The 13,959-nt window shown below is 30.0% G+C and overlaps 2 protein-coding genes and 1 long non-coding RNA gene across 5 annotated transcripts in view; 1 reads left to right on the top strand and 2 right to left on the bottom strand.

Annotated features, from left to right (window-relative positions):
* The window catches only part of LOC105424599 (uncharacterized), a 31,926-nt gene extending 26,146 nt beyond the window's left edge, over positions 1 to 5,780 (bottom strand). Inside the window, exon 1 of one of the 2 annotated variants that reach the window (XM_089079045.1) lies at positions 5,450 to 5,780. The gene's annotated coding sequence lies outside the window, so the exon portion shown is untranslated. The remainder of the gene's footprint in view (positions 1 to 5,449) is intronic. The other variant, XM_011634899.3, reaches the window with a different exon arrangement.
* A 1,829-nt stretch (positions 5,781 to 7,609) lies between these two features.
* Positions 7,610 to 9,652, bottom strand: LOC148936089 (uncharacterized). Its single transcript, XR_016139766.1, has 2 exons — positions 9,511 to 9,652; positions 7,610 to 9,051 (listed from the first exon to the last, which is right to left on the bottom strand). It is a non-coding gene; the product is annotated as an uncharacterized LOC148936089 (long non-coding RNA).
* A 127-nt stretch (positions 9,653 to 9,779) lies between these two features.
* On the top strand, positions 9,780 to 13,881 carry LOC105424490 (RAS oncogene family member Rab39). 2 transcript variants are annotated; one of them, XM_011634750.3, is made up of 3 exons: positions 9,780 to 10,114; positions 11,175 to 11,284; positions 11,430 to 13,881. In XM_011634750.3, the coding sequence occupies exons 1-3, from the start codon at positions 10,007 to 10,009 to the stop codon at positions 11,866 to 11,868; spliced, it is 657 nt and encodes a 218-aa protein (XP_011633052.1). In that variant the 5' UTR covers positions 9,780 to 10,006; the 3' UTR covers positions 11,869 to 13,881. The 2 variants fall into 2 exon arrangements, with proteins under 2 accessions (XP_011633052.1, XP_011633053.1); XM_011634751.3 differs by lacking the exon at positions 9,780 to 10,114 and adding an exon at positions 10,128 to 10,330.
* Positions 13,882 to 13,959: the final 78 nt, after the last annotated feature.

Below are 13,959 nucleotides of genomic sequence, written 5' to 3'. Positions count from 1 at the left end.
CATATCATTTTTTTAATTTAAAATAAAAAGTATCCTAACAATTAAGACATAAATTTTATGTCATTTAAAATTGAGTTTATCAGAAGTTATTGGAATAATGTTTTGCTCCATTTTATTTTATAAAATATTAAAATTTTATGAAATACTGAAGTTTAATTCTCTCGACAAAACTTGTTATATTAAATTTCTCTGTAATTACGTTTGTTATTTATATACATAAATTCAATAAAGAAAATTCAACTACACAATTACAACTACACATTATATCGGAGAAAATGTGCACTCTTCATTTAACACTTTTTTTTAAGAATTCTATCTCAAACATGTGTAATTATATAGAACAGAGTATTACAGCGACGATTATCTAAATGCTCATAATTTACATCGTGAATGACGTGGCAAAGTAGGACGTAAACTACATTGTATCGTAACTACATTGTATAGACAAGCTTTTCTATGAGCAAAGAACATAACGTAAGGAAAATGATGTGTATCAACCATAATATTGATTATACCACTCAAGACTTTAAGCTCGCTGCTTTAAAGTTAAAACTTTCAATTGTGTTAAACGTGAAGACTATACACAGTACGTTTATGAGACAAGAGAGTACAATGCAGCAGTTACTAAAGCATTCTGTAAAATTACAAATAATTAGATAACTTTACAAAATGATTCCATTAAATCTTTTCTTGCATATTGAAAAACTACCTATAGACATTAACATTTATTAATTTTTAATTTATTCCATTTATTCATAAGTGAGCGCACTGTTAATATTAATATTCATATAATGTTGCAATTTTCTCAAATTATTTGCAACTAATTTTTTTAATTAATTATATAAATGCCTTAACTATTAATTTGTAACATTGTTCGTGAAGAATAAAATAAATAACTCGGAATAATGAATAAATTAAAATATAGAACAAATAAAATTGATCATAATTTATGTTTATTTCGCGTTAATTTTAGATGTCAAAATTACAATATTTAATTATGAGTAATATAAGAAATGTAAGTAGATATATATTCTAATCTTATCTAAAATTTTGAACATTATATACCCATAAATATTCTTACTTCTTGTTCCCAATACGTTTCTTGCATTGTCATTTCCTTTACGAAGCAAAACATCTTTCTTAATAATTTACAAATATTTTCAATTCTTGGTATTTTCTAATACCATGTAAAAATATGGAATATTTACAAAGTTATTGAGGTTTTCAATAATTAATTGATATCCTTCGTTCTAAGTTCTTTAGAAAGCACATTGAACATAGTTTCAGCCTTGACGACATAATTGTGAAAAGCAATATGGAACAATTGTTCAATACAAGTTTAGAATAATAATACATAGTAATACATAGTGCGTAGTTTAATTATACCAATACATTCACACATATAAAAGAAAACTGTTCGTACCAGCGTAAAATAGTTCTATTAATACATGATAATCAAGAGGTAGACTAGTACAACGGTATTCTATACAGAAACATTGTCTGTAGCTGTTATTCCACGACTAACGTGAGCAGTTAATTGCGCTTATAGCAATCAAAATTATAGAGTTTAGTTAAGTGTTATATCATTATGATGCGCTGTGTAAAGTATTTTATTACATTAGCGCGGGTACGCGCGGGCGCACGTGTGTGTGTGTGTGTGTGTGTGTGTGTGTGTGTGTGTGTGTGTGTGTGTGTGTGTGTGTGTGTGTAAAATAAAATTTGTATTCATATAATGTTTATTTATCTAAATATTTATATCCATAATGTTATTAAATTTACAGGTATAATTAAAAATAAAACAGTTTAAAATAAATACATAAAATAAAAAAGATAAAAAAGATGGATTGTTATAATTATTATAATAAATCTTCATTATGTTAACGCATATTCGTAAAAGCAAAGAGAGTAACGATAATTTTCAAATCATGTGAAAATTAATACACAATGCAAAAGCAAGCAGCAAAATCAAGTTACTCAAGTACAATATACTAGAAAAAAATAATGACTTGGGATATATGATAAAAATTTCGAAAAGTTTTGAATATATCCCAAAACTTATAAAAAATTTATAAAAGCCTTAAAAATTTTAAATATTTTAAAAATATATTCTTTTCATAATTCATTTTGTACAATTATTTTTATCTACTTCCTATTAAATCGAATACTTAAATAGAACATTTTCTGAAAAAAGATTCAAATGCAATATGAAAGAGATTTTATATGCGCTCGATTATCGTTTACTTTCGAACTCACAGAAGTCTCTTATGATCTATCGTCATGGTGTGACGATCGACTCGAAATCGCCTCGCATACACAGATGCGAAACAGTGCAACATTGTTGGATCCCTCGAGTCCTCGGTTTTCTTGCACTTCGCAATCGGTCAACTTCGCAACTTCATCACGACGATGAAGAGAGTTCAACACTTGTGAGCTAACAAAGCGAGATCTGATAGAACTTCGTTTCAATAAATATATGTTAAAGTTATATCCACATTATTGTTCGATAAAGTATTGCGTTTGATAAAAAAAATTCTGCTTTGAAGAGGTTGCTCTAGTATGCAATAGTATAAATTTCTAATATCGGCATATACGCTTTAAAAAAAAGTAGCTCGTTCGACGAACGCATAGTACATATGCGTTATATAAAGTAGGTTTCGTACTATAGGGTCAATGCCTTTGGTTTCGCGTATCGCGGACATCCCTCCAATCGGTTGCTTTATCGAAGCAAAAATACCTCTCTATATTTCAATACTGCTTGGCGATCCATATATTCAAACAATGTCATATCTAACAAGGCAACATTGTTTAATTGTTTCATGAACAACGCAACGCCGATCAATCGGCACGTTATCTAAATATTATTCACGAAATAGAAGATAATACAAATTAGTTGTAAATTTTCGCGTTACTCGTAACTTCATTTCCGACCAAATTTTATTCTCATGTAAATATTAGTTGTCAAACAACGCGATTTCATTTGGAGGCTCTGTTCGTATGCTCATACGCCTGAGAGATCTAATGAATAATCCGCCAATGATAGCGAAATAATATGATGTATCACCGATGATCAACGGTGTGTGGAATGAAAACTCGCGAGAAATCCGAGTATACTCCTTTCCGATGCACCGAAAGCCAGACCTACCGGTAGACAAAAAGCTCACGCCACTCCTAAGCACGGTAGAGGCAACGTACTCGCAATACGACCGCGATCCAGGCTATCTTCCGGAAGCACGGTGAGATTAATGTTACGATGAGAAAAACACCCCAACACTTCTCGACGAATTGCGACAATGCAATGGGCCGTGGAGACCGCGGTTGTATTTCCAGAGAGCGCACGGCCCACCAAGAAGCTTTTCTTCATCCGGAAGCGGTAATAATTTAATACTTTTTATACATCAAAGACGTACATGAAAGCAAAAATATACCGTACCTTTTTATCTTTTTCGAATAAATGAAGAAAGGAAAGGTGAGTTTGCGCGACGTAAATAAGATAAAAGTGAAAAATAAATTAATTTCCAAGTACATTAAATTTATAAATCGTACACTTCAAGTGTGTCGATGAACATTATTAAATAATAAGCCGTATTGAATTGCATTTGTATACATTTTCTTTTAATTAGTCGCTTTTTTTCTAAATAAATACACCTATAAAAATATTACATTTATTCAGTTTCAAAGATTGACCCAATTTTATGCGTATATAGTTCTTTTTATTGAGAAACGTACGCAGTTAACTAACCGACGAGACGTCGTGTGAATGAAAAAATTGTTTCAAGTGTAGGTATTGGCTAGTTCTCTGTGCCTTTGGCTTTGTTATTCGTGCTTTGTGTCCCATTCACTCGAATCGACTATGCAAATCTGAAATTGCACATGTTGCAGAGCTTGGATTCGAGTTTCTCTTTTTATGGAAAAATACCGCAATATTTTTTTATAAATATTATAAACGTTTTCTGGATATAAACAGAATGGGTATGTAAATAAATATATAAATATATAAGAGATATTTAAAGATATAATATCTAAGAATTATAGTCTTTTCTAGTAATATCATAGAAATTAAAACCTAATAATAAATGTCAATCAAAATCACAGATTTATTCAAACAAATTAATTATATGAAAATAATATAAATATACAAATAATATAAATATAATATGAATATAATATAAAAATATAAAAATAAAAAATAAAAAAAAATAATAAAATTAACAAATATACTTTTAGATTCTTTATAAATCGTTAGAATTCAAGATAAAAATCTTGCATTGTTAAATTTTTAATAAAATAATCAATTTCATATTAATAACTAGATATAAGTGAAGTGTTGTAGCATTATGCATACTTTTTCAAGAATCCATTCGTTAAAATCCTTGAATTCGGCATATTAAATGACATTTTGACTAAGTCATCACATATGTTGTTAATATTAACTCCAAAGTTTATTTAACAATTAATAGAACGCAGTTTTCAACAAATTAATAAAAAAATGCATAAAAATAAACAAGAAAATGATATAAATATTTGATATAAATATTTTAAATAATAAAATATCCAATGTATTTTCTTTTCATATATTTTTCTATTTTTCTAATAAAAATGTGATAACATTAGCCTTGAATATTTTGTTGATATACACATTATGTTTTTATCATTAAATGATATTACGTATAATTACTCTTTGGACATGTATCCTTAGCGTGTAGAGTAGCGTGAAAATAAATGATAAAATATTCAATGTCTATTCTTTCCGTATATTTTTTTATTTTTCTCGCTAAAAATGTGATAACATCAACCTTGAGTATTTTATTGGTCAGGATATACGCATTTTATCATTAAATGATATCATATATAATCGCTCTTTTGGCATGCATCCTTGCATGTAGAATAGCGTGAACTATGAGTGTGAAAAGGATATGTGCAGATTCTCTTTGCGAATTCTCTTTGAGATAAAAACTTGAATCACGCGCTTCGCCATGCGCGGCGATTTAAATTCTCTCGCGTTTAACAATAAGTGAATCTCTATTTTGAATAATACCCGCGTCTTTTGTACGTACCTCTGTAGATATTCGATGCAATGTGTATGAGACAATTGCTTAATGATCAGTCTTCTTTATCAATTTCTTTAAAAAAATTTATTTCTATAAAAATTTCTGAATTATATTTAAAATTAAAGAATGCTTGTAATTCTTTCGTCCGTGTTTTTTTAAGTATCAAGCATTTAATGACGTCACTAAGAAAAAAATTAGAAAATGAAAGATTAGTTCGACAGTTCCGGTCGCATGTAAGAAAAATTAAAATAAAAACATTCCCGGTTTTGAAGATGGGAAGGAAAATGGCGATGCCGCGAAGTGAGCTTTCAAATTTCTTTACCTCGCGCTTTCTTTCTAGAAGAAAAGGAAAGAAATTGCACGAAAGCATATATTTTTTAAATAAATATAACGTGAATTACCTTCAGTTCCTTATAGAAGTTTCATGTTCGTCGTCGGCATGAATCCTAGTGAAGGCGCGAAGACTCGCCGGCAATCCTTCCCTTCGCCTTCGAGCGGGAGCGTCTTTCAATAAATAAAGAACAAAAAAATAAAAAAATCACCCGATCACATTTTGAGTGTTGCGTATGCGTGTATACATTCGATCGTAAATGACGGTCGTTTTGACCGGCGTGCGTTTCGCGTACTCCCGTGAAAAGGAATCGACGCGCGTAGCCCGCCGCGCAACCGACGTCGCGTATTGCGTACGAATGGTCGCGCGGCTGAGTTCAGCTTGGCTCGCGGCGCGGCCAGGCACGGGCGCCTCGCGGCTCACTTCGCCCCGGACGTCGCGCGGTCGTCACGTTACACAAGCCGCGGCGACCAATCCGACGCGCTGACGAACGTGTAGTCGGCCAATCGCGCGCCCGCCATTCACGCGTCGCCGCGATTCACCCGGCAACGGCGCGTAAACGAAGTTTCATCGTGTCATATCCCCGACAGCGTCGATATCCTGTCGACAAGGTCTTGCGCGGAAGATCTTACGTGTATGTTCTGCCATTTCTTTTTTTTAACTCTTTGATGATTCTCAGGAATAATTATTAGATGAATATTATCGATGCGCGCGATTTATATAATATCGTAATATTAATTTGTAAAAATTTGTTTCTAAAATATTACGAAAGTTTTAATTTTTAATAATAACAGCGAAAATAAGAAAAGAAATTCTTATTTTTGTTATAAAAAGAGATTTTGTATGTGATTAAGAATCAAAAAGTGAAAATAATTTCGAATATTTAATAGATTCTTGAATTAAATAAATGATGTACTAAATGTAATAAATAATGTGATAACAAAATAATTTGAATAAATTAAAAATAAATTTTAGATTGTAATTACAAAATAAAAATAATACAATGTAAAAATCGAACAGACAACTGTAACTTTATTCAAATAAAATAATTATATTATCAGGTTGTTCCTCACTCTGATAAAGTATAAATTGCGATATTCACGAAACATTGGCATTTAACAATGTATCATGACAATGGATAATGCCCATAAATATATATTTACCTTTTTCTAATAATACTTTTCATTAATACTACTTCATCAAAAATATTTTTACTATTTTTTTTTTTAAATACAAATTTTATTTCATTAAAAAAAAAGTTTTATCAAATTGATTTAATAATGTTTTATCTTCTTTAACTATGATAAATATATTCGAAGAAATTTTCGATCTGATAGAGGTTGATATCGCTAGTTTTCTCAAGTCACTGAAAGAGTTAACTGTGTTACAAGTTAGATGCTTTGTAGAGGCTCGCCGCCAGTAGTCACGTGTGATATGTTAAAAAATTAATACGACAAGGCATTTAACAGCGCGTCGCGCCGATTCAACTCGTGTATATAAAGCATCTTGCATGCATCAAGTAGAACATCTAGAGCGTAAATATAGTTTGCATAACCTAATAAAATAACACCTGACAAAATTTAATGAAAATCTCGTTCTTTTATACTCATTTATATACTCATTTGCAATTATTTGCAAATAATATTATTGCAAATTTATCATATAAATGTTGTACAAAGTAACACCTCTAAAAATTTTCTTTTATTGCAAACAAATACAAAATATTGAATACAAAATTGAATACAAATACAAAATTCTGAATTAAAGCGTTTTTAACATGTTTATATTTTACTCATCTGATTTATATTTAAATTCATGATTCCTACACATTTTGTATCCCATTGTATGGGATAAAAAATCCCATTAATTCTTCTAATTGGTCAATTACATTGTCAATGGAAATAACAATGAGTCTGTTCTATTTAGCTGCGTTACATCATACTTTCTGTAAAATTGATATATGCTACTTATAAACTGAGATTATACAGAAAAAGAAGAAGAATTGTACAAATGTAAAAGATACGGCTAAAAAAGAAACACGTTTAATATGTATATAAGTCATGGAAACGCGACAAAGAGGGAAAGCAGGGAGAGAAAGTTTGAGAGATAAAGTAAATCTGTTTGTTTCAGCTACGCTTTCTTGCACGTTTCTGCATTTTAAATGAAACGTTTAAACTTTGCAAAAAGAAAAAAATGGATCACACGCTTTAAAATCTGTTCTATGTGCATGTTACAATTTTTTATTCATGTTTTATTCTTTTTCTAAAAGTATATCATGGCTTTCTTTACATTTCTTTAGAGTTATTCAATAATGTACAAAATATCACGTACATTGTCGCTAAGCCAATCTATATTGTATAACAAATCCATAGTGTATAACATGATGGTAGATATTTCTCGTTTGCCTGACTTATAACGCTTGTATCGACATGAACGCAAGTCGATAACTCCAATACGATAAACAATTTATTATACATAATGTTATTAAATGAATACGATGTATCTATAAACTAAAGATACATGAAATTAATTTATTTTCATATAATCTAACAGTTTATTTTGTTGCTGTACAAATGTAAATTGACTTATAATTTTTATTTGTATTTTTTACATACATTCTGTAAAAACATTTGAAAAAAACATACGATCTGCTTTCATTAAGTAGAAAAATAATGTAGCATATATAATTTAAACAAATAAAATTTTCTAATAATAAAAATAAATAAATAAAGATTATATATTATATTGACTTATACATGCGTTGATTTATCAGTAAAAAACGATAGTGATATGGTGATGATGACGCATCAATATTATTCTCAGATTCCTCGATTATCTCTTTGGTCTATTTCTCCCTCCCCTTTATCATTCAACTCTCTGCCATAGCAGAATTAGTCAGGATTGAGTCGACTTGAGTCATCGACGTAAATCAAATGACGCAAATCAAATGGAAAATAGAAACGATAAGGATTCGATTTGCATTATTAAATGAAAAGCATAAATTAACAATTTGTCAATGTGAGATTCAAGATGTCAATTATTTATTCTTGATTTGTAAGAAATATAAGGAAAGATATAATTGTAAAACTAAATAATTGCTTAATTTTTATTTTCTTCTTGGATTTTGAAAATTCGAGCAATTTTATAAATATATTATATTATTAATATTAAATATATTATATTTATTAATATTAAAATAATAGATTATATCGTGTTATTAAAAAAATTGGCATTAAAATATAATTTATCTGTTTATTTCATTTGTTCCCATAATTGCTAAAAATTATATTTATAATAAGTTTTCAAAGAAAAATTAAATATAGGTGAATAAAATTAAAAAAAAGAAAACAGATAAAAAGAAAAGAAGAAAAGAAGAAAGTAGAAATACAATACAATATAATACATAATACAATAACATATAATACATAATACATAACATATTCTTGAATCTTTCATTAATTCATAATGCTACGAAAAATTATATTGGAAATCCAATAGAAGAAGAAGATATAAAAAGCATTCTGCAATATTTAAATGCACTGCACGCGCGATCGCAGTGACAAGTTTCGACTGCACTTTTTTACACTTTTGACGCTCATGCTGAACACATATACAAAGTGTTTCATAAATCGAGATCAATCACCGGAAGATGAAGATCTAAATGATGGAGATCTAAAAACAAGAAAGAAAGTTGATATGAACATAGGAACAGTTTTGGAATTAAGATACGTTGTTTTTGAATTATACTATTTTTACATTAAGATATGAAATTGGTTTGCTTTTCGAATTTTTTTGTCAAAATTGAAAGAAGAAATGGTCTTTATGAGTTTTATAAAGTAATTAAACTCAAATAAAAGTTACGGGTTGTTTTAGCACTACTCAGGATGCACAACTGTGTAGTTCTGAACTTTGCCAAGAGATGCTAAGCAAATAGTATCTTCCCGTGATGCATCCTATGTAGTACTGGCAACTTTTATTTAACTTCAATTATGTTATAAAATTCATAAAGATCATCTCTTCTTTCACTTCTTTGACAGAAAGATTCGAAAGCAAAGCAATTTGAAATTTCAGCATAAGAATGGGGATAACTAAAAATAATACATTTTCGAATCTGTCAACTATCATACCAACTTTTTTCTTATTTTGTCTCCAATCACTTTTCGAGCGATCTCCATTTTTTAAATACCCTATATACATGGATTTCGATGAACGAGAAGAGTAAAGATGACGGGAGAGGGAGGAGGGCAAATAGGCACGAGAGTGTAAACAGGCACTGAGTGAACTTTTGAACGTTCGTCGTCGCGGCGCCGCGCTGCGCCGAAGAGATTTGTGCTGATTTGTGCGCAGTAGCGCGTGCGCGCGTGCGGGCGCGCAGTCGAGCGCGAGGTAGAGTCACGGGCGAAGGTGAGGCGTGAGTGCGGCGCGGCGCACGGTGGTCGCTCGTGTTGGTGGCTCCGATGATTAATGCCACGGTCAGCTGTAATACTTTGTGTGCGCTCGCGACAAGGCAAGCCGAAGTGAGAGATGCGCGAGGAGATTTGCTGAGAGACGACGCGACGACTTGTTGGCCGCCCGCGGCCGATTATCGACGTGCGTGAGGAGGCGTATTCGGCGCGACATCGCCAAGATGGTAGAGCCTATCTTCGACTATCAATTTCGGCTGATACTGATCGGCGACAGTACGGTCGGGAAGAGTTCTCTCCTGAAATACTTCACCGACGGCAAGTTCGCGGAGGTACATATATGCAAAGCAATCCCCGAGAACCCAGACTAATCGCGCGCGCACGACCACTTCGCTGGGAATTGCCTGCGCAATAGCTTTCCTCCTGTTTACATCTCCATCCCTCACGCGACGTCGCGATCACCAATGCGACGTACACGCGGTCCTGTGTTCAGCTTCAAAGTCCAACTCCGATTTCTCGACACTGAGCAGTCTCGCTGCGAGATCGCTGCAAGTATCGTCACTATATAGGTTCGATGATTTAATTAGGTTAGGCAGATTTCACGTCGTAGTTCAACTTCGACGTACTTCTCTGGATGTATATTTAGCGATATACGTAATGTTTCTCTCTTTGTCCTCTTTGTTTTGAATGATTAGATAGATAAGAAGTGTAATCATCCAAACTCCAATTAACTCATTGGTTAAGACTTGTATTGTTTTGTAAACAAGAATAAAATTATCTTTCTGTTGTTGTTTGACATGTGGAAAAAAGATTAAATCAGGGATTATGAATTGTCTAATTTTGTCATAAGCAATTCTATCTATTAAAGAAATCGTTGATTAATTGCAGTTTGATCAGAATTATCCTGAATATCTTCTTTTGTATTCTGGATAATATTTTCACTATTATTTGCTTTGTAAATTATTTAGTGTTATTGTTCTACTGTATTCAGATATGATTGCTTAATTCGACTAAGTCATTATATTTTTCATAGTTGCATAACGATAGGTCTGATCTTTGCTTATAACATATTTTCTACATTTTTATTTAAAACTTATATAATTAAAATTACAGACAAAAAAAGATAAAAATTTAGAACAAATCTGATATTATATTTAAAATTAAAAAGTATAAAATCTGATGTATATTGATTCAATGAACATATTATAGTGATATGATTTTTTGAAAATAAAATGTTTATCATTAAGGAAAAAGCAGATATTAATAGAGTAATAATTCTTAAAATTCTATAATAATTCTAAAATTCTTACTGAAATATCTTAGTTTTCAATTAAGAAAGTAATACAGGAAAATAAAAGATTTCTTTATTTTTAATATTTTATACAATTTTAGCTTTCAGATCCAACTGTGGGTGTGGATTTTTTTGCACGTTTAATAGAAGTTAAAGATGGTACAAGGATAAAGTTACAATTATGGGATACAGCTGGTCAAGAGAGATTTAGGTATGTACATCTGTATATTGAAAAATATAAAGATATATTTTCAAATTTTTTGTAGTTATTCACTACGTATTCTTGTAGAAATTTGTTCTTTATCATTTTTATGAAATAAGTTTTCTCTATCATTGAATCTGATTTTTGCTTACAGGTCAATTACAAAGTCTTATTACAGAAACTCTGTAGGAGCGCTTCTTGTATATGATGTTTGTAATAGAGCAAGTTTTGAGCATATTCCTCAATGGATGATGGAAGCTCGCAGACACATTGAACCGCATCGTCCTGTGTTTGCTTTGGTAGGCTGTAAGTTAGATCTAGTAACTAATGGTGGTAGACGGGAGGTTTCAAAGGAGGAAGCTAGAGCATTTGCTGATGAACATGGTGTACATCATATTGAAACCAGTGCAAAGACTGGGGTAAATGTTGAAGAAGCATTTCGAACGGTTACACAGGAAGTTTATAACAGGATACAAACTGGCGAATACAAGGTAGAAGATGGATGGGACGGTATCAAAACTGGATTTGCTAGGCCTGGGGGGTTAGATTTTAATCTAGTCGAGGCAGAACCAGCAAAGAGCTCGTGTTGTTAAGTTACTATTTTGATTGAATTTTAGAATAGAAAAAAAATTTAAGAATGCAGAAGAAGTAGTTATTTCAGAAAAATATATGAAATATATAATTTAATAAATCAATGCGCGCCTATATAAGCATATAATTTACACTTATGCTCGCTTATATGTTATATATATTATGTAAAGTTATTTATTAATATATAGAGATTGCTGCATATTGAAACATAATTATGTTTACTCATTTGACAAATAATTTCCTACTGCATTCTTGTTTTAAGGGAAAGACTAACTTTTATTGAAAATTATAGTTACATATAGGCTACACATTTTTGTATATAACTTGTATAAACATCAGGTGACTAATAAAATTCATATAATTTCCTAGAGTGGTAATTATACATGATAGAGAGAGAATGAACAGACTTATTTTCTCGAAATGTAAGCATCTTAGAAAACATCCCCTACAGAAAATAAAATTGAGAAAAACTCATATATATGCAAATACATATTTTATGTATATTCTGAATATGCATATCTTGTCCATTGTTCAAATTGTGCCAAGTTTATATCTTAAAGTATTCATCCTAAAAAAATAGTAATTGGAATATTAGTTTGAAAAATCCTTATTCTTACAAATATTATTAAATATTAAAAGTTGAAAATATCCATAAATATCCATAAATTTAGAATTGCACAAGCCTAATTAATTTCAATAAAGTCTATAAAGTAAATATATAAATATCATTGTCTATAAATATAATTTATATTGCTTATTCATTTGTTTATTTTGCATATATAAGAAGTATTTTTTAATTATAAATATGTATTCCCGTATTATAAATATGTATTCCCCAACAATTTTGCCAAAACAATCGTATTTAATATTGCCTTGTAGATATTTTGAACATTAATTTCGACACTTACAGGATTATGATGAATGTCAACTCTAAATACTATGAATTTTGTTGGTCATCTGACACATTAATAATGTAATATTGCAACACGTAAACATTGATTTAGGACTGTTTTTAACTCTTTTAAAGATAAAATATAAATATATGCAACATTGTACGAAATATTTTAAATTCATAAAATCCATTTGCAATCAAGATTTATTTCGTCCAATAAATCAATAACATTGTTCAATAAAAAGAATGACGGCTGTGCAGCTCTGTTGAATTTATTTTTTCTGTAAAATAATAAAAATTTATTTCTATGACAGTGTGCAGATTTGTTATTTATAATGCAACGCATTATTTTGCAAAAAGTAAGATTGGTAAAATTGGTATTAGCAGATGAAAAATGTAAAGATGTATATGTACAAATGAATCGGAATCACATTTTGTACTATTTCATAATTTTGGATAAATTGTTATTATCAAGAATTGTGAAAATATTGAATACACTTGTAATATACGTAGCATATGCATTGTTGGTATTAATATTATATTGTAAAGTCTCGCTTGCTCTTTATGTATTATGTAAACAATTTAAACATAACCAAAGTATAGACCATGCAATATACATGTATGTATAATATATAATATATATTTTAAATTTTTTGGACTACACACGTGCGATATACAATCTTTTATAAAAGTTGATACACTATTTTGAATTTGATATCTTCTTTTATCTAGAATATTTTAATTATGTAAGTTTACTCAGTGAATATAAAATATTCTTATATTAAATAGTCTTAAAACTTTCCTCTAAATGATCTGGATACAAAAATCAAATATATAATTTATATTTAATTCGAAAATGTTATATATACATAGAAGTATATCTCCTTAGACCTAAAGTTAATATATACACACATAATGTATAATATTTTAGGTATATTTTCACAACCTGTAAGTAGTAAGAAATGAAATTACACAAATATCTTTCTTTATTACGTTTTATACTCATCAACTGTAGTATAACCGATAAAAATTTATAGATGATTTTATAAATACATATAATAAAATTACAAAGCTTGCAACGTTGTTAACAAAACAGTTAATATAATCATATTAAAACACCGAACATTTTTTCTCTTTTGTATATTAGTCAGTAAGTTACATTTTCTTGAATATAAAAAAGAAAACAATGATGTTAATTCTC

This window comes from Pogonomyrmex barbatus, unplaced genomic scaffold (genome assembly GCF_055798465.1).
Source record: "Pogonomyrmex barbatus isolate J1 unplaced genomic scaffold, ASM5579846v1 scaffold3, whole genome shotgun sequence".
NCBI lineage: Eukaryota > Metazoa > Arthropoda > Insecta > Hymenoptera > Formicidae > Pogonomyrmex > Pogonomyrmex barbatus.
This window is presented reverse-complemented; position numbering and strand designations above follow the sequence as displayed.